At 37.1% G+C, this 22,342-nt stretch overlaps 2 protein-coding genes across 6 annotated transcripts in view; one reads left to right on the top strand and one right to left on the bottom strand.

Annotated features, from left to right (window-relative positions):
- Positions 1–4,115: 4,115 nt before the first annotated feature.
- On the bottom strand, positions 4,116–21,311 carry PPIL3 (peptidylprolyl isomerase like 3). 2 transcript variants are annotated; one of them, XM_023500607.2, is made up of 8 exons: positions 21,206–21,308; positions 20,648–20,856; positions 17,354–17,393; positions 15,304–15,378; positions 12,080–12,173; positions 11,590–11,657; positions 7,449–7,567; positions 4,116–4,620 (listed from the first exon to the last, which is right to left on the bottom strand). In XM_023500607.2, the coding sequence occupies exons 3-8, from the start codon at positions 17,354–17,356 to the stop codon at positions 4,494–4,496; spliced, it is 486 nt and encodes a 161-aa protein (XP_023356375.1). In that variant the 5' UTR covers positions 17,357–17,393; positions 20,648–20,856; positions 21,206–21,308; the 3' UTR covers positions 4,116–4,493. The 2 variants fall into 2 exon arrangements, with proteins under 2 accessions (XP_023356375.1, XP_012401771.1); XM_012546317.3 differs by lacking the exon at positions 20,648–20,856 and having other exon boundaries at positions 21,206–21,311.
- NIF3L1 (NGG1 interacting factor 3 like 1) overlaps positions 9,797–22,342 on the top strand; it is a 29,304-nt gene continuing 16,758 nt past the window's right edge. Inside the window, exon 1 of one of the 4 annotated variants that reach the window (XM_031958363.1) lies at positions 9,797–10,260. The gene's annotated coding sequence lies outside the window, so the exon portion shown is untranslated. Of the gene's footprint in view, positions 10,261–21,379; positions 21,647–21,719; positions 21,860–22,342 lie in introns of those variants that run through there. The other 3 variants (XM_012546315.3, XM_012546316.3, XM_031958364.1) reach the window with 3 other exon arrangements.

The following is a 22,342-nucleotide window of genomic DNA, read 5'->3' as shown; positions in this document are numbered from 1 at the left end:
CGTTCACAACTCCACCAACAATGCATCAATGTCCCAGTTTTCCCACATCCCCTCCAACAATCATCATTATTTTTTCCTGTCATCTTAGCCAATCTGACAGGTGTGTAGTGGTATCTTAGAGTTGTCTTAATTTGCATTTCTCTGATTAGTAATGACTTGGAGCATCTTTTCATATGACTAGAAATAGTTTCAATTTCTTCATCTGAGAATTGTCTGTTCATATCCTTTGACCATTTTTCAATTGGAGAATGGCTTGATTTTTTATAAATTAGAGTTAATTCTCTATATTATAATTTTGGAAATGAGGCCTTTATCAGAACCTTTGACTGTAAAAATATTTTCCCAATTTATTGCTTCCCTTCTAATCTTGTCTGCATTAGTTTTGTTTGTACAAAAACTTTTCAGTTTGGTATAATCGAAATTTTCTATTTTGTGATCAGTAATGATATCTAGTTCTGCTTTGGTCATAAAGTCCTTCCCCTTCCACAGGTCTGAGAGGTAAACTATCCTGTGTTCCTCTAATTTATTAATAATTTCATTCTTTATGCCTAGGTCATGAACCCATTTTGACCTTATCTTGTGTACGGCGTTAAGTATGGATCAATGCCTAGTTTCTGCCATATTAGTTTCCAATTTTCCCAGCAATTTTTATCAAACAGTAAGTTCTTATCCCAAAAGCTGGGGTCTTTGGGTTTGTCAAAGACTAGGTTGCTATATTTGTTGACTGTTTTATCCCTTGAACCTAATCTATTCCACTGATCAACTAATCTATTCCTTAGCCAATACCAAATAGTTTTGGTAACTGCTGCTCTATAATATAATTTTAGATCTGGTACAGCTAAGCCACCTTCATTTGATTTTTTTTTCATTAATTCCCTTGAAATTCTTGATCTAACCAATTGGAAAAATATTAAATGCTCTTGGATAGGGCGAGCAAATATAATAAAGATGACAATATTACCTAAACTAATCTATTTATTTAGCGCTATACCAATCAGACTCCCAAAAAACTATTTTAATGACCTAGAAAAAATAACAACAAAGTTCATATGGAAAAACCTTTGTCTTTTTAAGCTAAAGTCTTCATCAGGTCTCATTTGAACAGACTAGAGGGTGGACTAGTTTTGGACAAGACTGAGCATACAATAGAAAATATTAGGAAAACAACTTTCTTGGATGCCTGCTGCCTTTTTTCTTGTACGGAGTTGTCTCACATCCTAGAGAAGGATCAGAGACCTCAAAATTAAGCCATGAATCAGTTCATCATCAAAATTACAGAGGTTGATCAGGTACACACCCTACAGAAACAAACAGTGCAAAAGCCAGACTTTAAAGTTCATCATCTAAATTACAGAGGTTGATCAGGTACACACCCTACAGAAACAAACAGTGCAATGGCAGACTTTAATCACTGGGATAAGAATTAGCTATTTGACAAAATCTACTCTACTGGATAAAATGTAAAGTATTGTGTTAAAAATTGATAAGTTGTAAATGGATCCATGATTTAGACATAAAGAAGAGTGAAAGATAAACAATCTGAAAGTAAAAAGATTAATCACAAGCTCAGAATGGAAGTGATTTATAGGGGGAAAAGTGATGATCTTATGGACTTTTGGTGAAGAGACTTCAGACCTAGGAAATTGAGATAGTTAATAATTTATATTAAGCTTTTAACACAGAGCTCCCTCCAGTTCTTACTCTTTAGAAAGCTTCAAAAGCCCATTCCAAGATCAATTTTAGTTTGAAAAATAGCATAGTTTTGCTTGCTGAAAAGCAGCCTTCCAGGAATGGGTTAACAGTACCAAAATGTTTAATTTTTGGAGGAGTCCAAGTTTTGGATTTAAAGTTTTGTGGAAGACACCATATAGGAAAGAACCTGTTGGAAAATCCAAGATTCACAGAAATGTTAAGGTGTCCCTCTGCAGGGCAAAACACTCAGTTCCCTTTCTAGATGAGCTCCAAAAGGATTGAACTATCTCTGCAGAGATCTCAATCCTGGTGTAAAAGTAAGAAAGGAGTAGATTGATAAATCCCTTCCAGTTTTCCCAATTAGTTTACAACCTCCAGTGAGATCTTTGTATCTGACCCATTTTGATTTTCTGCAGTCTGTTTTGCACTGAAAAATGCATGTTACTGATCTAGAATTGAGCAATGGAAATTTTAAATAATAAATTGACTAGAAATCTTAAACTAGAGTTGGTTTTTCTAAAATTTCCTTTGCCAGAAATTATATAATCACTGCAGGTAGAAAACGGCCTAACTAGGAAATAACATTTTTCCATTGAATCAGTCTTTGGAGTTGTAAAAAGATAGCTGGGAGTCAAATGGAAAGATTCCAAAGGTTGGAACCAGCCTAGCATTACCATCACTCCTAGGAGGAGTGAATAAAAGACTGAACTGTGGCAGATAAGGGAGATGCTAAGGAAAGTCTGGTTCTACAGGCATCTCAGCTCAGACTGAGGTAAATCCTCATAAAAGATCAGCTCTTAATCCACTGTTCTCCCCTGATGCTTGTCTATTCACAATCTGCTGCTTTGTTAACCCAAATAATTCCAGCAAAATTTTGCCTCAATCATAAAGAGGGCAGAGGGCAGAGGGCAGGAGTTTACTAGACAGGTTTAAAGGTAAGGGTTAGGCAGAGAGCTCAATCTCTAGGTGTCAAGAATAATCAATCAGCATTTTTTAAGGGCATAATCACGGGCAAAGTACATAGAAGCTTTAAATAAGAATACATTGATTAAATAATGGTTTGGTCATGTATACTTATTGTGTATCTAATTTATATTTTAATATATTTAACATCTACTGGTCATCCTGCCGTCTGGGGGAGAGGGTCGGGGGTAGGAGGGGAAAAATTGGAACAAGAGGTTTGACAACTGTCAATGCTGTAAAGTTACCCATACATATAACCTGTAAATAAAAGGCTATTAAAAAAAAAAAAAGAATACATTGATTAATAAATGAGATAAAGCAGTCTCTTCTCTCAAGGAATTTTTTTGAAATATTTTATTTTCCCCCAATTACATGTAAAAATAATTTTTAAAATTTTGTAAAGTTTTGAGTTCTAATACCTTCCTTCTTCTCCCATATCTGAGATAGAAAGCAATCTGATAATAGGTTATATATGTGCAATCACATAATACATTTCCATATTATCCATTTTGTGCAAGAAGACTTAGAAAGGAAGGAAGAAAGCTAGAAAAATAAAAAAAGAAAGGAAGGACAGAAAATAGTATGGATTAATAAGTAGTCAGGCAACATCAGTGTTTTCTCTGGATGGAAATTACATTTTTAATCATGAGTCCTTTGACATTGTCTGGAATTACTGTATTGCTGAGAATAGCCGAGTAATTCACAACTCTTCATTGTACAATATTCTAATTTTGCTTATATCAATCAGACTGGAACCAGACTCTAACCTATGGAGGCTAGAGATAGAAGAGTCTGTAATCAAACAGAAGTTTAATTTCAGAGTCAGAAAAAAAAAAAAAACTTGCAAGGGATTATTGTCCTGAGAAGGCCATATGGCAGGGGTGACATTTTTAAGCATGAAAACCATAAAAGGTAGGACCAAACCAGTCACTTAGGTGTTGAGTAAACATTTGGTAAATGAAGCAAATGGAAATTGTGATGTGTGAGTTCACAAGTTAGTAAGTCTGAAGCTAGATTTGAACTGGGATGGTTAAGAACCTTGTTAAGGGTCATATAAACTATGTAATTAGTATCAGAGGCTGGATTAGTCCTGCTTTTTCTGACTAGCATACTATTCCCTTTCCACAAAGCCACTATCCTAAGTTTCATTCAGCTTTCAAATAACAAAGGTGTAAATTACAATTTTATGAGAATAAATAAAATTATCTACCTTTATATATTTAGATAGATAAAATATTACTGTTTTCTGTTATTACTTTCATATAGGCCATTTTGATTATTTCTTGCTGGCTCTTTTGTATATTTCTCTTGTATATTTCTGGGTAAACCTCATGCATAACGATTTGAATTTATAAGCCTGAAACTCTAAAATACTATGCCCACAAAAATTGACACTTACCAGAAAAGTAGACAATTTATGTTTTACATTAAAGAGGCTCAGAAACTTAAAAGATTAAAAACATTTCCAAGTTATACACATTGTTTTATTTCATTTTTTAAAAAAAGTAACAAATCTAATATCACACTGTTATGACCATGAAGATAGATATTATTGTCTGTAGTATATCACTTCTGAAAACTTTTTTCTTTTACCTGCTTTCATGGAGGAAGCAATTATGTATGACTGTTCTCATAAATATTTGCTGGATGTGTTGTACTGTTCTGGTTTGGCTTGTTTTCTTTCGATTATTTCATAGTGGACAGGCTTTTGAAAGGCCCACAGTCTCAGTTCTGAGTAAATTAATAGAAAGATGTAGCTTGTGGCACGATGAAGAAGTGCACAAGAGTGAAGTGTTTGCTATATTGAGCTTGACAAATCTTTATCCAATACATTGCAGTTACGGAGCAAATGGATTGGCATGAATGGTAATATCCTTAATGTGTACATCATTAAGAGGCCGAAAAGTCTTTTCATTTACTGGCAGCTTCTCTAGTTCATCCAAAGTTTCTAGGCCATCTATTACCCTAAAAGAAAATAAAACACTCATGAAAATTCCTTGGGGCTGATAAATTCATGGTTTTTTAATTTCTCTAGCAATTATAACTCCTATTACAATTTATGTAACAATTAGTCACATCCTGGCTTGTGAGAATTCATCATAATTCACTGCTGCTGAGTTTTGTTTTGTTTTTTAATTTGATTTCAATTTGTCATTGCTTAATTTATTATGTGTGTGTAATTTCTTTTCTCTGGACTTCAGAGTCGTTGAGGACAAACATAACAAATCATAACAAGTACAAACATTACAAAAAATTTGTTGGTTTAATATTTTATTTCTATAGATAGATACAGGAGGTAAAAATTCAGGCCTCCAGACTTTTATATTATTGGTCAACTATAAGAAATGGGTATAAAAAGTTTCTATTGCAGTTTGAGAATACTGCATGCCACCTTCATTCCCAGCTAATAGTTACCCTGAATGGCTACACATGTGATAATCACAGAGTAGTTCTTTAACCAAATGTCCCCAAATATAAAATATTGTCAACATTAGTAATAGCAGCTACAGGATCAGTGAAGCTCATTAAATTTCCTGAATTAGGAAAAGGCATATACTACTTTATTTTATAAATTTGTTCCACTAATACATGTAGGACTGTTTTATTTCCACTGATCAGCTCTAAATTTAGGCTGAAGAAAAAGAAAGGAGACAATGGAGAACAGAAAAATACAAATTCTGAATGCCTGTAGAATAGAAATGCCCTGTGACAATTTAGAACATAGGTTTTTAAACTTATTTTTTGCATCATGGATCCTCTTAATCTAGGGAAGCCTATGGATGCCTTATAAAAAATTTCTAAATGCATAAAATAAAATCCATAGTATTATAATGAACTAATTGTATTTATTATAGTTAGTGATCAAAATAACTTTTTAAAACTTTCCTGGATACCAAGCTAAAAATCCCTGAGCTAAAGTTTTGTTAGGATTACAGCTTTATTCAAGATTGTAAAGCAGGGGTCCTCAAACTACGGCTGTGGGCCAGATGCGACAGCTGAGGACATTTATCCCCCTCACCCAGGGCTATGAAGTTTCTTTATTTAAAGGCCCACAAAACAGTTTTTGTTTTTATTATAGTCCGGCCCTCCAACAGTCTTGGGACAGTGAACTGGCCCCCTATTTAAAAAAGTTTGAGGACCCCCTGTTGTAAAGAGTAACAGGGGCAGCTAGATGGTGCAGTGGATAAAGCACCAGTCCTGGAGTCAGGAGGACCTGAGCTCAATTACAGCCTCAGATACTTAACACTTACTACTAGTTATGTGACCCTGGCAAGTCATTTAACCCAAATGCCTTGCCAAAAAAAGGAAAAAAAAAAAAAAAAAAAAAAAAAAAAAAAAAAAAAAAAAAAAAAAAAAAGTGAAACATTTCTTAGGCAAGTTAAAAGATCTGTGAGATCTGTGAGATCTATGAGATGTGTCAAATTCCTGAAGAGGAAACTATAATTTAAATTTTAATTCTAAAGAGAACCACAAAAATCCTCAAATGTGATCTCATTTTAGAATCTCTCCCTCCCTCCTTCTTTCCTTCTCTTTTTCTCTCCCTCTCTTTGTCTGTTTTTGTCTGTCTCTCCCCTTTCCCCCAAAACACATACACACATACACCCCACCTTCCAAAAAGATCAAGGTAAAAATGTCACATTAACAGCAAAATCAATTAAACCCTAAATATAAAACAAAACTTCCCACCTTTTAAACATGAAATTTTGAAAGCCATTTATTTCTTTCTCAAAGACGACATACAAAGGAGGGAATGGGTTATAAATGAAAAGACAAAGGAGAATTAAGACAAAATCATTCTATTCATTCTGAAGAAAGTACTCTTTCAGGCCTAGAATAATGGGGATTATAAAGCACTGAAATCTGTGGATAGGTCAGGAAAGAGAGCCAGGATTACCCACAAAACAATGAGATTAATGGATCCTGCTATTTTCTATACATTAATTGCTTAATAGCATCCCTATATAAAGACACATATAATATGTATGGCAGACAGAAAATGCTGTGTAGAGGGACGTAGATAGTGAGGGAACTCTGGGTGAGGTATAAGACACTTCAGCCCAGAGGAAACCTGCTAACTATATCTGGGTTTGGCTCCCCATTTTCTCTTTGGTGTTCTCACCTACCTCCCTTTGGTGTTCTCACCTTTCCTGAGAAGACAGAGGGGGGCATGACCACTTGTGTTATAGTTGAAACAAAGATGCTTATAATAAGGTGTTAACTCAGTGGAACTGAAACAATGGTTATCTACTTTACATATACTTAGTACTTAGTATGGTGATATAATAGTTCTCTAGTTCACACATATTCATGATGTAATTGTAATAGAGTATATAAGAACTGGGGACAAAGCCAGAGGGAGAGAGAGACTGGTTAAGACCGGTTGAGCCTGCTAGAGGAGATTGGGTCAGACTGGGACGGGGTCAGACTGGGACAGGGTCAGACTGAGACAGGGTCAGACAGGGTCAGACGGAGACAGGGTCAGACTGAGACGGCATCAGACTATGACAGACACAGACTATGTAAGAGACAATAAAGACTTTGGACTCTATTCTTGTCCATTCTCATGGTGTCTATCCTGCTGAGATCAAGGCCCTTCCAGAGAACCTCCAGAAAGCTAGCCAGGATATTACAATGCTGCACAATAAACACCATTTATTTAAAATGATTTTCTGTTGGTGTATCAATAATAAGATGCTCTCTGAAAATGGTGGTAATGGTTTGTGCTGTATTTTAAGTATTTAGGTGTTATCCTTACTCAAAGAAATTAAAAAAACAATGTCCATACTACTCACTTTCCAAATACTGTATACTTCATGTCCAAATGAGGCTGCTTGCCATAAGTAATAAAGAACTGTGATCCATTGGTGTTTGGGCCATTATTAGCCATGGATACAACTCCTCGAACACTGTGCTAAGAGACCATCAAAAACATCCATTTAATTATTTCCATTAAACAATAATGAGACAACATACCAAAATTTATGGGATGCAGCCAATGAAGTTCTTAGGGGAAATTTTATATCTGTAGATGCTTACTTGCAAAAGAAAGAAATGAAGAACAATGAATTGGGCATGGAACTAAAAAAGTTAAAAGAACAAAATTAAAACCCCTCAATAAAATACCAAATTTGAAATTCTGAAAATAAAAAGGATGATTAATAAAATCATATCCATAAAGTAGTATTCTATATTTAGGCCTGAGATAAACATGCTTTTCCTCTAATTAGCTACATAAACAGAGTTTAATCCTCTCACCACTTTAATCTTTAATTACTTTACCTTTTTATTCCTCATAAAATGAGAGGACTGAACTTTTCTTTGGGAAGGAATTGGAATAAAAAATTCTAAAATTCTACAATATATAATAATCACATAATGATATTTTTAAAAGTACATGAGAATATGAAAGGATTCAATGAATAACTCTTATTATATAATCAATCACCAAGCCCAACATGTATAGAGTTCTAAGGATATAATCATAAATCCTCAAGAATCTTTATTTTCAAAATATATGTGAAGATAGTTTTCAACATTTCCCCTTGCAAAACCTTGTGTTCCAAATTTTTCTCCCTCCATTTTCCTCACTCCCTTCCCTACAACAAGCAATCCAACCATATGTTAAACTTGTGCAATTCCTCTATATGTATTTCCACAGTTATCATGCTACACAAAAAAGATCAGATCAAAAAGGAAAAAATAAATGAGAAATAAAAAAGCAAGCAAACAACAAAAAAGGTAAAAATACTATGTTGTGTTTCACATTCAGTCCCCGAAGTCCCCTCTCTGGATACAGATGGCTCTCTCCAACACAAGTCTTTTGGAATTGGCCTGAATCATCTCATTGTTTAAAAAAAAAAAAAAAAAAAAAAGCCACATCCTTAAGGATCATTGCATAATCTTGTTGCTGTGTACAATGTTCTCCTGGTTTTACTCACTTCACTTAGCATCAGTTCATGTAAGGACTGACAGACTTTAAATGTCAACAGGCATTTCTATTCTATCCTAATCTGGATCCATCATGTGGTCAAGCGTGTGTTTGGGAAGATCACTTTGGCATTTACATAGAGGACTTTAGAGAGAGCTGCTATAAAAGTTCAAGTGAGAAGAGGTGAGGACCCCGACGAAGATGGTTGTGAAGTGAGTATAAAGAAGGGAAGTTGATAGAAAGGAAATGAATTTAGGAGGGAAGAAAAGTTGTTTTGGATATGCTGAGTTCGAAATGCTTATGGGCTATGCAGGTAGAGACATAAGTAGAGATAAGGGCTGCATGTATAGATTTGGGAATCATAGAAATGGATGGCTGAATTCATGGGAACTGTTGAGATCTCAGAATGAACAGAGAAAAAAAGGGAAGAGGCCTAGGACAGAGATCTGGGTATATTCATCCATAAATAAAGGATGGGACATGGGTGATAAGCCTAGAAAGGCAACCAAGGAAGCAGCTGTCTTTCAGCGAGAAAAAAGAATCATGACAGCGTGTTGGGCCCTGAAACCTTCTACCCCACCTGTTTTTCATTGCCCCATAACACAATCCCTTGGCTACAGTACAAACCAGAATTGGGTTGAGGCACCCGGGCATGTATTCTGCTGACAGGTGTGCACTAGGTGTTCCAGCAAGAGAATTATGGCATAGTCATGCATAGAGTACGTGCCAAAAACGGGGCAAGCACTTCCCTCCTCTGGAAGGATTGTTGCTGAGGCATGTGACCATGTGGAAACAGAGTTCAGCTGAGGGGAAGATATAAGGGACAAGGGACAAGGGAGAAAGAGAGATAATGAGAGACATGATGAGAGAGACATCATGGGAGACATCCATCATGAGCTAAACCAAATAAAGTGTGCCTGCTGCAACCTTCACTGGGTGTGGCGATTATCTCATCTCATGTACCCAAAGAAGTCCAAAGAGTCATTGTGGTGACTGGGTAAGGAAAGGTACTACAGGGTTAGGAAGTAGCCTAACAACAGAGCAATGTCACAAAAGCTAAGGGCGGAGCCAGGAGGCAAGGAGGGGCTAGTTAGCAACATCAAACACTGGAGCAAAATGACAAGGGCTGAGGAAAAGCCATTGTATTTAGCAACAAAGAGAGGAGAGAAAGCAAAAGCAAGGAGCCTTTTTCCCCATAAATTTGGCTATGAAAAGGAAAAGAGATATAGACAATGCTGGAGGGGATGTCAGGGCCAAGGAAAGGTCTTTTTTAAAGAATTGGATGGATTTGAAGATGTTTGTAAGGTAGTCTAAAAAGAGTCAATGAACAAGAAAAAAAATCTACAATTAGGAAGAGAGGATGATCAAAAGAGCAACCTGCTGGAGGAGATGGGAGCTAATGTGGTCAAGGGCAAGTAAAAGGTCTAATAAAAAGTAATTCAATAGCAGGAAACTGGATAAGAATGGTACTGGGAAGATTCAACTGTATTTTAAAAAATATTTTATTTAAAATATCATTTATGAGCTGCCTTTGTTTAAAAAAAATCAGATCTGGGATTTCACCAGTACAGACAGTTTATGATGAATACACATCTCTACCACCAATGTAGCTCAGAATCTTCTCTGCAATAGATTACAAGAGAGGATGCCTCTCGTGGAACAGTTAACTCCCAGTGGTAAGTATTTCTAGTAGGACCCATTAACTACAAGAGACTCATGAAGTAGTAGTTCTATCAGCTTAATAAAACTGACCAAATGCTAAGAACAGGATATAGAATAATTAGAAAAGATTCCAATCTGCAAGCTCTAGTATCAGACACAACAGTACTTAACATAGTTGAATAATTCAATATCTTCAGTTTATACCTGTATTAGCAGATAAATGTTTTATCATTTTTGTATTTTAAAGAGAAATTCTTCAAGTCATCTCAGCATAAATATTCTTTTTTTTTTATTTTGTTTTTTAATTTGTACTTAAAACATCAAAAAAAAAAATTTTCCATACATGCATCAGAATACATTTACCTTTTTTTTTTTTTGTAACAAAATACTAACTAGCATGTACACTGCACTAACTGATGTACATTGGAACTCACTGTCCTTGAGAGTCATGGCATGGAATAGTATATTAAGTATTATCTGCAAGATTTAAATTAGAATACCAGGAAATGCTAATCAAATATGAATTTTTGATCTATAAGCAAAAAGTGTAATAAATGTGCAGTTATGTAAAGGGCTGAAATTCTTAAAAGGTATGCTTGAAATAGACAACCGAGCACTTAAGGCTAATTACTTATTGGACAATGATTCTATTAGCATATGTTTGGAAAAATGGCCCTTCTCACTGTTCCTTGATGTTTGGTGTATACAGATAATTGTAGGTAAGGATTAAGGGGTAGGGTGAGAGGCAAGAGAACTAGAGAAGGGAGGTTGATGGAGAGCTTGTGGCAGTTTGTCTGTCTCCTTCACTTCTGCCCTCTGAAGACCAAGGACTTTTACTTATCCTGACTCCGGCTATTCCTGAGGCCTCCAGGGAGCTAGCCCGGACTTTACACAGTTGCTTTCCAGGCCCATTCAACTCTTTGTGACCTCTTTTGGGGTTTTCTTAGCAAAGATACCATTTCCTTCTCCAGCTCATTTTACAGGTGAGGAAACTAAGGCAAACAAGGTGACCTACCTAGAGTGAACATAGCTAGTATTGGCCAGATTTGATCTCAGGAAGATGAGTCTTCCTGACTCCAGGCCCAACACACTATCCACTGCTATACCTAGCTGTCAAATATAATAATAAATGATAACATTAAATTGTAGGATTAAATTCTAAGGAGCAGTCAAACACTAACCTACATAAGTTCATTCATATTAGGTCATGAAATATACAAAAGGAACCATCCAAATTCATAATTGCAAAATCATACTAACTTCTTAACAAGTGTCAATTTCTCCAACTTTTTAATTAATGAGAAGCTAAGGTAGCTAAGTAATACTGAAGAATAAAGAGGTACCTTAAGGTATTCACTGTATTCATCTTCAAATTTCCTGCCCCAGATACTGTTGCCTCCTTTCCCAGAACCTGGAAAACAATAAATAATAATTAATTATAATTAAAATAAAATTAAAAATAATAATATCAAGTTTATAAAAGGTGGGGAGGGAGCCATTTTCTGATGGAAGAAGAATGTGAGGTATTAAGACCTTAAAGCTTTTAAAATGATCAACTTAGACTGCAAGCTAACATAACCATATAGTTTATCTCACCTTCTAAAACTGTGGTATATGGACTAATCAATGAAAATGAAACTCATTAAAATAATAAGAAGGAATAATTCATTTTAAAGACTAACTACTGGACTCAGACTTTTTTTTTTTTTTTTTTTGATAACATAACATAGGCGTAATACAAAAAATCCTAGCTTCTACAGTTAGAGTGACTTTCCTCATATCTTCATCCCAGTATCCCAAGGAAGAAAGCTATTAATGAATCTAAGCACTCACCTGTTGGATCTCCTGTTTGTATCATGAAGCCCTTGATATTTCTGTGAAATATACACCCATTGTAGTAATTACTAGCACAAAGAGCCAAGAAGTTCTAGAGAGTATGAAAATAAAAGTTAATAAATACTATAGCAATGACATGTTTAAAATAAAACACTTAATTCTTCAAACACTATGGTTAATGGATTTTAAAATTTACATTTATGACATTAATGTGGATACTAATTGTACTTTATAAATCCTTAGTTTTTGTCAATAAGCAAATGAAATAACTGCAAAATCTTTTTTCCTTCAATATTAAATCATGTTTGTCTGTTTTCTACAGAAAATAAGTCAAAAGACAAGATTTCAAGTTCCTATTCTGCATAAGGGGTTGAACTAGACCCTAGGTTCTCAAAGTGTGGGTCAGAAATCACTAAGGACCCCTATACTCTTTCAGGAGATATTCTCTCTCTCTCTCTCTCTCTCTCTCTCTCTCTCTCTCTCTCTCTATATATATATATATATATATATATATATAAAAACATATTTTAAATCCTATATGTGTAAACATATTTATACAATTCTCTTGCTGCACAAGAAAAATTAGATCAAAAAGGAAGTCACATCCCTCAGGATTGATTGTCATATAATAATGTTATTGCCATATACAATGATCTCCTGGTTCTGTTCATTTCATTTAGCATTAGTTCATGTAAGTCTCTCCAGGTCTCTCTGAAATCATCCTGTTGGTCTTTTCTTACAGAGCAATAATATTCCATAACATTCATATACCGTAACTTATGTAGCCATTCTCCAACTGATGGGCAGCCACTCAGTTTCCAGTTTCTAGCCTCTACACAAAGGGCTGTCATAAACATTTTCTGCATATGTGGGTCCCTTTCCCTTCTTTAAGATCTCTTTGGGATATAAGCCCAGTAGTAGCACTGCTGGATCAAAGGGTATGCACAGTTTGATAACACTTTGGGCATAGTTCCAAATTGCTCTCCAGAATGGTTGGATCCATTCACAGTTCCAACAATGTAGTAGTGCCCCAGTCTCCCCCATAGCCCCTCCAACATTTGTCATGTTTTTCAGGAGATTCTCAATATTAAAATTCTTTTCCTAATATCTAACATATTAAATATTGACAGACATAATTCACATAAACCGAAACCCTTTGGCAAGATGGATCCTTGATAATTTTAGAGTATAAAGGAATCCCTAAGACCAAAAAGTTAGAGATTTGCTAAATGAGATCCTTGCCACTTTACAAGTTTATCTTATCTTTGTTCCATCTCTGACATCTAAAAAACTGAAGTCTTTGTAAGAGGACTTGCCAACCCCTGCCAGCCTTGGACATCACACAGGGCCTGACTCAGGTAAACTGAAGTAATCTTGTATGGGGGAACAAGATAACACTGGGAGGAAGGGGTCCCACCCGAAGAAGCAAGTGAGAGTTCCCAGGAGAGGCATGCCGGACCTTGGAGGGGGGAGTACCTTGACCATACTCCTATTAGGAAAGGAATGCTCACATCATAGTTACGTGTAGCTTCCTGTAAAGAATCATGTATTTATTATAGGTTAGAATGTGCTTACATATGATATAGGAACTAGAAGCAGGCACCGAGGAGATAAAAGGACTTGCAGTCTTTGTAATAAATCAGAGTCTCACACCACCCTGGCTCTCGCCCCTCATTACTCATAGTCTTCGCTATTCAAGTGGACAGGCAGTGCTGGTCACATACAGCCTGTTCCACTCGGGAGTTGGGGCTGAGACCCCCAACAAGTCCTAATTAGTCTCTCTTGACAGCAACAAAGAGGAAAAATACTTCTCAGGATGTGTCACAGTGAGAATGCCTTTTGCATATGGGTTGAACTAGATGTCTAAGAAAGTCCTTTTGAGAGATATAATTTCATTCATGAGTATTTGCCTCCACACATACAGAGAAGCAGCTAGCAGAAGGACAAGATAAAATGGAATGTAACCAGCTAGTTACATAGGGTAAAGGTTAAGCTTTGTGTGAAGCGCTCATGAACAATTAGGTCATAAATATTAACTGCTCCTCCCAAAGAGGAGCTGAAATTTATTTTAATAGTCATGCAATGTATGTGGTGGGAAAAGTAACCTGAAGAAGGCAGACTGAGAAGCATATAAACCTTGTTGTACTCAGCTAATGGGGAACTGAGGGAGGGACATGCATTCAGGAATAGGATAAGAAGGCTCTTTCAGCTTCTGGAGTATGTGCTTGCTTCTTATGAAAACATAAACAGACTTTTAGGTTTATCCTTTTCTGTGTCCAAGGGATTAATTTCTCACATTTCCAACTCTCAAATTGAGCCTGGGTGCTAAAAGCAAGCAGTGCCCATTTATGCCACTCTCCATCACCAATAATTTGGAAAAATTCAGGGGACTTCTCATGATACTTCCAAATGGTAGGTAAATATTTCCAAGTGGTTAGGGTAGTAAACAGAAATCTCTATAATACAATTTTCCCCCCCATAAAAAATGCACATATGAAATCCTCAATTATTGCACACAAGGGGTTAAATATTAACATCAGATCTATTTCCTCAAATATAAACACAAAAGTAAGATATTAAAGAAGCCAAAATAGCCATTGCAAAATCATTATGCTGGTGTTCTGATCGCATATATTTTCTACATGAAAACTAAAATCCTTTGATTGACAGTGACTTATACCCATTCATGATTCATTTTTAGGGTTGGAAGGGAAGCCAGAGATCAGATCTTGTTCAGAAGTATCCAACTTTGTAGCCTCAGATTAAGATGTAATTGGGAATTTTTTTTTTAAAACTTCTTCAGTAAAGCTTTTTAATTTTCAAAACGTGCATAGATAATTTTTCAACACTAACCTTTGCAAAACATTTGTATTCCAATTTTTTCCTTCCTTCCCCCCATCTCCTCCCCTAGATGGCAAGTAATTAATTGGGAAATTTTAAAGAAAATACACACAAATGCAATACAACATAATGCTAATTTGTGAATTTCTAAGTTTACATGCAGCCTAGGATCCATTTCTATTTTACTCTGACACTTTAATCTATAGTCCAGGCCCTTCATTTTACAAATGAGGAAAGGGAAGCTCCAAAAGTGAAATGACCTCTCATGCAGTAAGGAACAGAGATGGGACTTAGCCAGTGTTCTCCACCTCCAAATCTAGAACTCTTTTCACTAATCTGTATAATGTTCAGAGTCAATCATCATTTATTTCAATACTTACTTCACATGACTTGGGTGTCCGCTCACAGAAGACTTCTATTTTAATATCACCTACATCTGTGTGCAATGTCACAGACTAAACAGGAAAAAGTGAATGTCAGAATAAATCCATTTTTTCCAACTGAGTTTGTATACTGTATTACTGCCAACCCAAAAACCCAGATGACAATCCAAATAGGAATAGAATTACATAATAATGCTTCAGAGATGACCAATACCCCCCCCCAAAAAAAAAAAAGAAAAAAGAAAATTGTTTTAATGCCTTCAGAAAGTCATTCAAGTAGCAAACTACTTGTTTTTTTAAGCTGGCAAGAAAATAAATATAAATGTGGTATATTTTATTTTCCCAATTACAAATATAGTTTTCAACATTTATTTTTGTAAGATTTTGAATTATAAATTTTTTTTCTACCTTCCTTTCTTCCCCAAAACAGCAAGCAATCTGATATAGATTATGTACAACGTCATTCATTTTAAAAGCATCAAAAATCACTCCTAAAGCTCTCTCCCACCTCCTCTGTGTTTCCTGGCTTTCTTCAAGTAGTAGCTACAAAAAGTATTTCTTCTCAATCATCCTCAGTGTTAATGCCTTCTCTCTGCTGATTTTCTCTGATTGATCTCACATATATCCTTTCTATACAGGGTTTTTTGAATATTTCTTTCCTCATGAGACTATAGTTCATTAAGAATAGGCCTGTTTTTAGCCTTTCACTTAATAAAATGCTTGGCATATAACAGGGACTTAACAAATGCTTGCCGAACTCCTTGTTTTATTTGGCAAATACAACTGTGCTTTTAAATAAGCAGTTACCTTAGTCTTTTCCCTCTCCTCCACAGCCCAAAGGAAGAGATAGGAAGAAGAAGGGAAGAAAATCCCCAATACATCTTTCTATCCCCCTGCTCTTCCCCACTTCAAGATTCACTTTGGAATCACTTGAGCCAAAACAAAAATTTCACGATTAAAGTTGCTATAACTTACTATTGCTTATATTTTCTGTCCTTCCAATTTCCTCTTTCTAGTCCAACATGCCTACAAATATAAAATAAGGGATACTTTGTAGCTTTCTAACTCTAAAAAGAAAAATTAATGAAAAACTAAAACAGTATAATTTTCTGCTACTGCCTAAAAGAACTTTATCCTTGCCTTTCGTTTTATCTCTTTGATAATCTACTTTTCATGAAAATCTATAACTAGACTTGCCAGTTTTATCCTTATAGAAAACAATGAACTGTACATAAACCATTATATCATTCCATAATTGCTATGCTGAAAACACTGTGGATATTGAACACTCTGTCCTCAAGAATGGATCAGTGACCACGCCAAAGGTCTGTGGAATTACACAATCAAATCAAAAAAATGAAAGTGGAAAAGGTTAAATTCCAAGTGGCAAGAATGGCTCCTAGTTAAACAAAAGTTACATAATCATTCAAGTAAATCCTAAGCAACAGAACTAAAGAGTAGAGGAAAAGACAAGGAAACACTCAGAGCTCTAAAATTAATCAGAAAATCAAAAACTGTACCCTGGTGACCACTCTGTGCTAGAATAGCATGTGGAACTTAACTTACATACCTTGGAGAATAGAATTTTCTGATAAAAATATGCACATTTACAACAAATAACATTAAAAAGTACTCTTTGTGTGTCAGCGTAGTCAGCTATCTACTTTGTCTACACCTATCAGCTCTGGTGAAAAGCATAAAGTTTCACTCTGCAAAGCATAATTATATACTTAAAGGGAATTATCACACAAGCTAAATAGAATTATCTAAAACTATTAAGTTTAGAGGCCACAGATAGTGGAGGAAGTCTGGGTTAAAGGGTCTTATGCCTTACCCAGAGTTCCCCCACTATCTGCGGCCCTCTATAAGTAAGACTGAGGAGGCTGACTTAGATAATCTCTGAGATTCCATTTACATTCTAAAATTACAATAATTCAACAATTAGTCCTAAGATTCTAGTTTTAGAAGTAGTATTTTAATATATCTGAACTCTAAGTTAAAAATTATAAAGAAAAAAAGGAATCCTTAAGGAATCCATGAAACTTACCATTCTCCAACTTGGGGATTTCTGGAAGTCCAAAAGAAAGCTGAAAAGGAGGGAAAAAGTTTACATGCTTTTCCTTCCTTATTTAATTCAAATATAAACAATTCTAGAAGGTCATAGTTAGACAAAAAGGGCAGAAGATATAAAGACTGCAGGCAAAAGGGGAGCCATATTCCAAACTCAATCCCACTGAAACTGTCCTCTATGACTTCTGGGGTGAGCTCTGAACTCTCCTCTTTCAGAGACCCAATCTTCAGGGCAGTTAAATGATTTCATTAAGATTAGCCTAGGCCAGTTCCCCACTTAGCTGGAACTTAAGTGATCTCATTCAACTGGAAATCTAGGCCTGGCGGCAGTGACAACATTGAAGGAATCTCCTTCAGTGGAAGCCCTACCCCCAGACTTCTTATAAAATGACCATTTTGAACTCCAAATCTTTGCAACAGTGCGAATAGGGTTATGCTTTGCCAAGGGACCTCTCCTCTTGGCACAGCTGCCTACCAGGACTCTTGCCAGTGGGCAAGTGAAGAGACCCTCTTTCAGTGATAACCTTGTTATTTCTCTGCCAGGAATTCTTGCCGCTGAAGAAGTCTGTCTTCCTAGCGAAGCTGGCTTCTCAGCGCCAATTAACTTCCCTTTTGCCATTTAGACTTTTCAAGTTTGTGAATTCTTTCTCGTTGTGATGAGGGGAGCCCTGAAACTCTCTAAAACTCCTTAAAGGACAAATTCTCCTTGAATCTTGGCCTCTGTAAAAGATCCTGAGAGACCACGCCCATTGATAACACTCACTACTGATTAAGTTTCCTATTGAATTAAAGAGATTCATTTAATTCTATTCAAATTCCAGCTCAAACTGAAATCTAGCTTGTAGATAAAAAAGAGACAACTTGGAACAACTCCTTGCAGAGGAGCTAACATGTCATCCTTGACATAGTAAGCCTCTGCCCGCTGGGATGACATTCTCGTTCAGCATTACCCTCTCTTTTTCTTCACCTGTTTCCCTAAGGAGACTTTATTATCTCTCTGTCAGTATTTCTCTACTAGAAACTTTACTTCTCTGCCAAGACTTCTCCACTATTTTACTCCCCTGTTGGGACCTTACTTTATATCTCTCTGTCAGTACTTTCCCACTAAGGAATTCAGCCTTTCTATTCATACATAGCAAAGGCTGACTTCCTAATGCCTATAATAAATCTCTTTTACCAATCTAGATTTTTGGGTTTGTAAATTCCTTTACAAAAGATCAATGCGCTGCCAGAAGGGGGTTCACAAAACTTCCTACCCATGGCCAAATCCCAAGGAAGTGTGGGGGAGCCAAACCTCTCCATTCGGTTCCCTGAACCCTGAACCTGCCACTAGACTTCATTATTTAACTCCCTGACCACCAGGAACCTTAATCTCATTTGGCTCCCTGACCACCCTAAATCTAGACCTCATCAGTTGGACCTGTGGGCCAACCAGAGAGGATTCCCACAACTTTCTGCACTGCCACTAACCACATCAGAAGGACTAGCTAAAGTGGAATGTAACTGATTTCGTCCTGTTCAAGGTTAGGAGACAGCTAAGCCAAGTTAAGGCTGTATGTAATAAAACAAACTTTTAACTTCATCCCTTTCTGAGGGCAAGAGGTTTATTTCTCACACTTGTCACTAACCTGAATGAAGTAGAGCTTTCCCTCCCCAGGGAATTCCCTAGAACAGTGAAATAACAGGACTATATGCTCAAAAAGTTATCAAACTGTGCATACCCTTTGATCCAGCAGTGTTACTACTGGGCTTATATTCCAAAGAGATACGAAAGAAAGGAAAGGGACCTGTATGTGCCAAAATGTTTGTGGCAGCCCTCTTTGTAGTGGTTAAAAACTGGAAAATAAATGGATGCCCATCAACTGGAGAATGGTTGGGTAAATTGTGGTATATGAATGTTATGGAATATTATTGTTCTCTAAGAAATGACCAGCAGGATGAACACAGAGAGGCTTGGAGAGACTTACATGAACTGATTGAAATGAGCAGAACCAGGAGGTCATTATATACCTCAACAACGGTATGTATGAGGAGGTATTCTGATGGAAGTGGATTTCTTTGACAAAGAGAAGATCTAACTCAGTTTCAATTGATCAAGAATGGACAGAAGCAGCTACACCCAAAGAAAAAACACTGGGAAATGAGTGTAAACTGTTTGCATTTTTGTTCTTCTTCCCGGGTTATTTTTACCTTCTGAATCCAATTCTCCCTGAGCAACAAGAGAACTGTTCGGTTCTGCACACATATATTGTATCTAGGATATACTAGGACATATTCAACATATGTAGGACTGCTTGCCATTTAGGGGAGGGGGTGGAGGGAGGGAGGGGAAAAATCGGAACAGAAGTGAGTGCAAGGGATAATGTTGTAAAGAATTACCCTGGCATGGGTTCTGGCAATAAAAAGTTATTTAAAAATAAATAAATAAATAAATAAATAACAGGGCTAGTCCCTTTCCATTATCTGTGCAAAGCATCTTCCTCAGCAGAATGTAAACTTAAAGGCAAGAATTATACCCCCAGTATCTAAAAGTAAATAAAAAGACTGGTCCCTTCCTATTCTCAAATTATCATTCTGTGATAAGCCTCTTTTTCTTTTACTTTATTACTTTGCGACAAGCTACATTTAACAATTTCATCATTCTGTGATAACCACTTTTCATTTGCTCTATCATTTTGTGACAAGCCACATTTTACTTATTATGACAAGCCACTTATTTGCTTTTTCATTCTGTGATAACCACTTTTTATTTTGTGACAAGCCACATTTTACTTATTATGACAAGCCACTTATTTGCTTTTTCATTCTGTGATAACCACTTTTTATTTTGTGACAAGCCACATTTTACTTATTATGACAAGCCACTTATTTGCTTTTTCATTCTGTGATAAGCCTCTTTTTCTTTTACTTTCTTTATTACTTTGCGACAAGCTACATTTAACAATTTCATCATTCTGTGATAACCACTTTTCATTTGCTCTATCATTTTGTGACAAGCCACATTTTACTTATTATGACAAGCCACTTATTTGCTTTTTCATTCTGTGATAAGCCTCTTTTTCTTTTACTTTCTTTATTACTTTGCGACAAGCTACATTTAACAATTTCATCATTCTGTGATAACCACTTTTCATTTGCTCTATCATTTTGTGACAAGCCGCATTTTACTTATTATGACAAGCCACTTATTTGCTTTTTCATTCTGTGATAAGTCACTTTTTTTTTCATTTTACTTTCTCATTCATTTATAAGACACGTTTTATTTGCATACTCTGGCGGCTCCGGATTCCAGGTACAGCGTCAGGTAGATGTAAAAATCACAGGTAGGAAGGGGATGAGTTTTTGCGATCCTATTCTTCGCCTTTCTGCGAACCTCCGGCGCCTAAGACGGTGCGAACTTGGGATATAGCGGGCTGGCTAAAAAGTTGTTGACCGAATCCAATCCCTCGGGGCTCGTCTTTGCCCTCTGGGGCCAGCAAGCTGGGGGCGGCACAGAGTGAATGACAATGATGGGGGAGGGGGGAGTTCGAATTCACTACTATTAATTCTACTTCTATTGCTACAAGGAGCTTTCTTCCCTAAGATGACCCAAATTGAAAGGCTCTGAAATGGAACTAAGCCCGGTTCTGGGGGACACACGTACGGACCGCGCGTCTGACAGCACTAAAACGCGGAAACGAGAGGCCGAGTCTCGCGAGACTATGGAGCTTGTGAACGGGAACGGGGATGGGAGAAGGGGTGCGAAAAATGAGTTCCCTCGCTGTGGCTCTGCTTCCGCACTCCCTCCGCGCCTTCGTTCCCAACCCGGAGCCTTCCTCCCGGGGCTTACCTCCCAGCTAAAGACTTCCAAATCCTAACGGAGACTTGGGGCGCCCAAACAAGTCGACCGGAAGAAAAAGGAGGTCGACGCGCCAAAGGGAACGGGCTACTTCCGGCCCGATCTCACGCGACGGTAGCACGTGGGAGGAGGAGGAAGTGGCTCTCTCTAGTGGCTCTCTAGGGGCGGGCGTAGTGAGTCCGAGACTCGGGTGAAGTATCGCGAGCGTTCTGCTTGCTGCGTCTGGTCAGGTTCTACCCATAGGCGGTGATGGGTGGGTCTTGGCGTCCGAGTCGTGTCGGAGTCTCCTGAGGTAACTTACAAAGTCGTCTGAGGAGGAAAGGGTTGGAATCTTCGTGGGGAAAAGGGGAAACGGAGGCCTAGGAGGGAGCCGGGGCCGCCGCCGGAAACGGAGCGAACGTGTGACCCCAAAGGCATCGGAAGTGATTACTGGTCTGTTCAACTATACACTGTTTAAATGCAAATCGTTGGCGTTGTGTAGTGATGCTGGGTGGACTCTGGGAAGATCTGAGTTCAAGTCCTGCCTTCACTCTGTGACCCGCTTTACGAAGCAGCTGGTGACTCAGGAGATAGAAGGCTCGGACTGTGCTAACCGTGTCTTCTTGAGCAAATCCCTTAGTTCCTCTGCCTTAAGCTTCCCTGGTGGTGAGGATCAAACGAGATGAGATTTGTAAAGCGCGAACATTTAAGTTCGCTATTCTGGGCCTCGAATAAAGCAGGCATTTAATCAGTGCTTATTGCGGTTAATTGAACATTCGCACTAAGACTGTGTTCTAGAAACAAGTTGCAGATCTGCAGCGGTGGGAGGAGTTTAAGTACCAGAAGTTTCCCCGTTCTCTGGAGACCCCATCCCTGAAAGGGAAAAAGGAATAGTTGTGCAGTTGGGTTTTTTTTTTTTTTTAAATCTCTGGAAATCAAGCGTTCAACCCAATAGCAAAATAGCCCAGGAGGGGAAAGGATTCTGTAGTTTTTTATGGTTAATTCTCTCCTCCCCTCAATTTTAATAGCTTTTTATTTTACCAAATATAGGCAAAGATGGTTTGCAGCATTTATCCTTGTAAAACCTTATGTTCCAAATTTTTCCCCTTTTTTCTTTCCCCCTCCCAAAGATAGCAAACAATGTAATGT

The sequence above is a fragment of the Sarcophilus harrisii genome, chromosome 3 (genome assembly GCF_902635505.1).
Source record: "Sarcophilus harrisii chromosome 3, mSarHar1.11, whole genome shotgun sequence".
Lineage (NCBI taxonomy): Eukaryota > Metazoa > Chordata > Mammalia > Dasyuromorphia > Dasyuridae > Sarcophilus > Sarcophilus harrisii.
The sequence above is the reverse complement of the archived record's forward strand: the minus strand, read 5'-3'. Positions and strand labels throughout refer to the sequence as shown.

Coding starts and splice junctions, on each gene's coding strand:
- PPIL3 (XM_012546317.3), bottom strand. Junction 11,658..12,079: donor ACAAACAGGAGATCCAACAG/GTGAGTGCTTAG, acceptor ATTGTTTTCCAG/GTTCTGGGAAAGGAGGCAAC. Junction 7,568..11,589: donor AATACAGTGAATACCTTAAG/GTACCTCTTTAT, acceptor ATGGTCTCTTAG/CACAGTGTTCGAGGAGTTGT.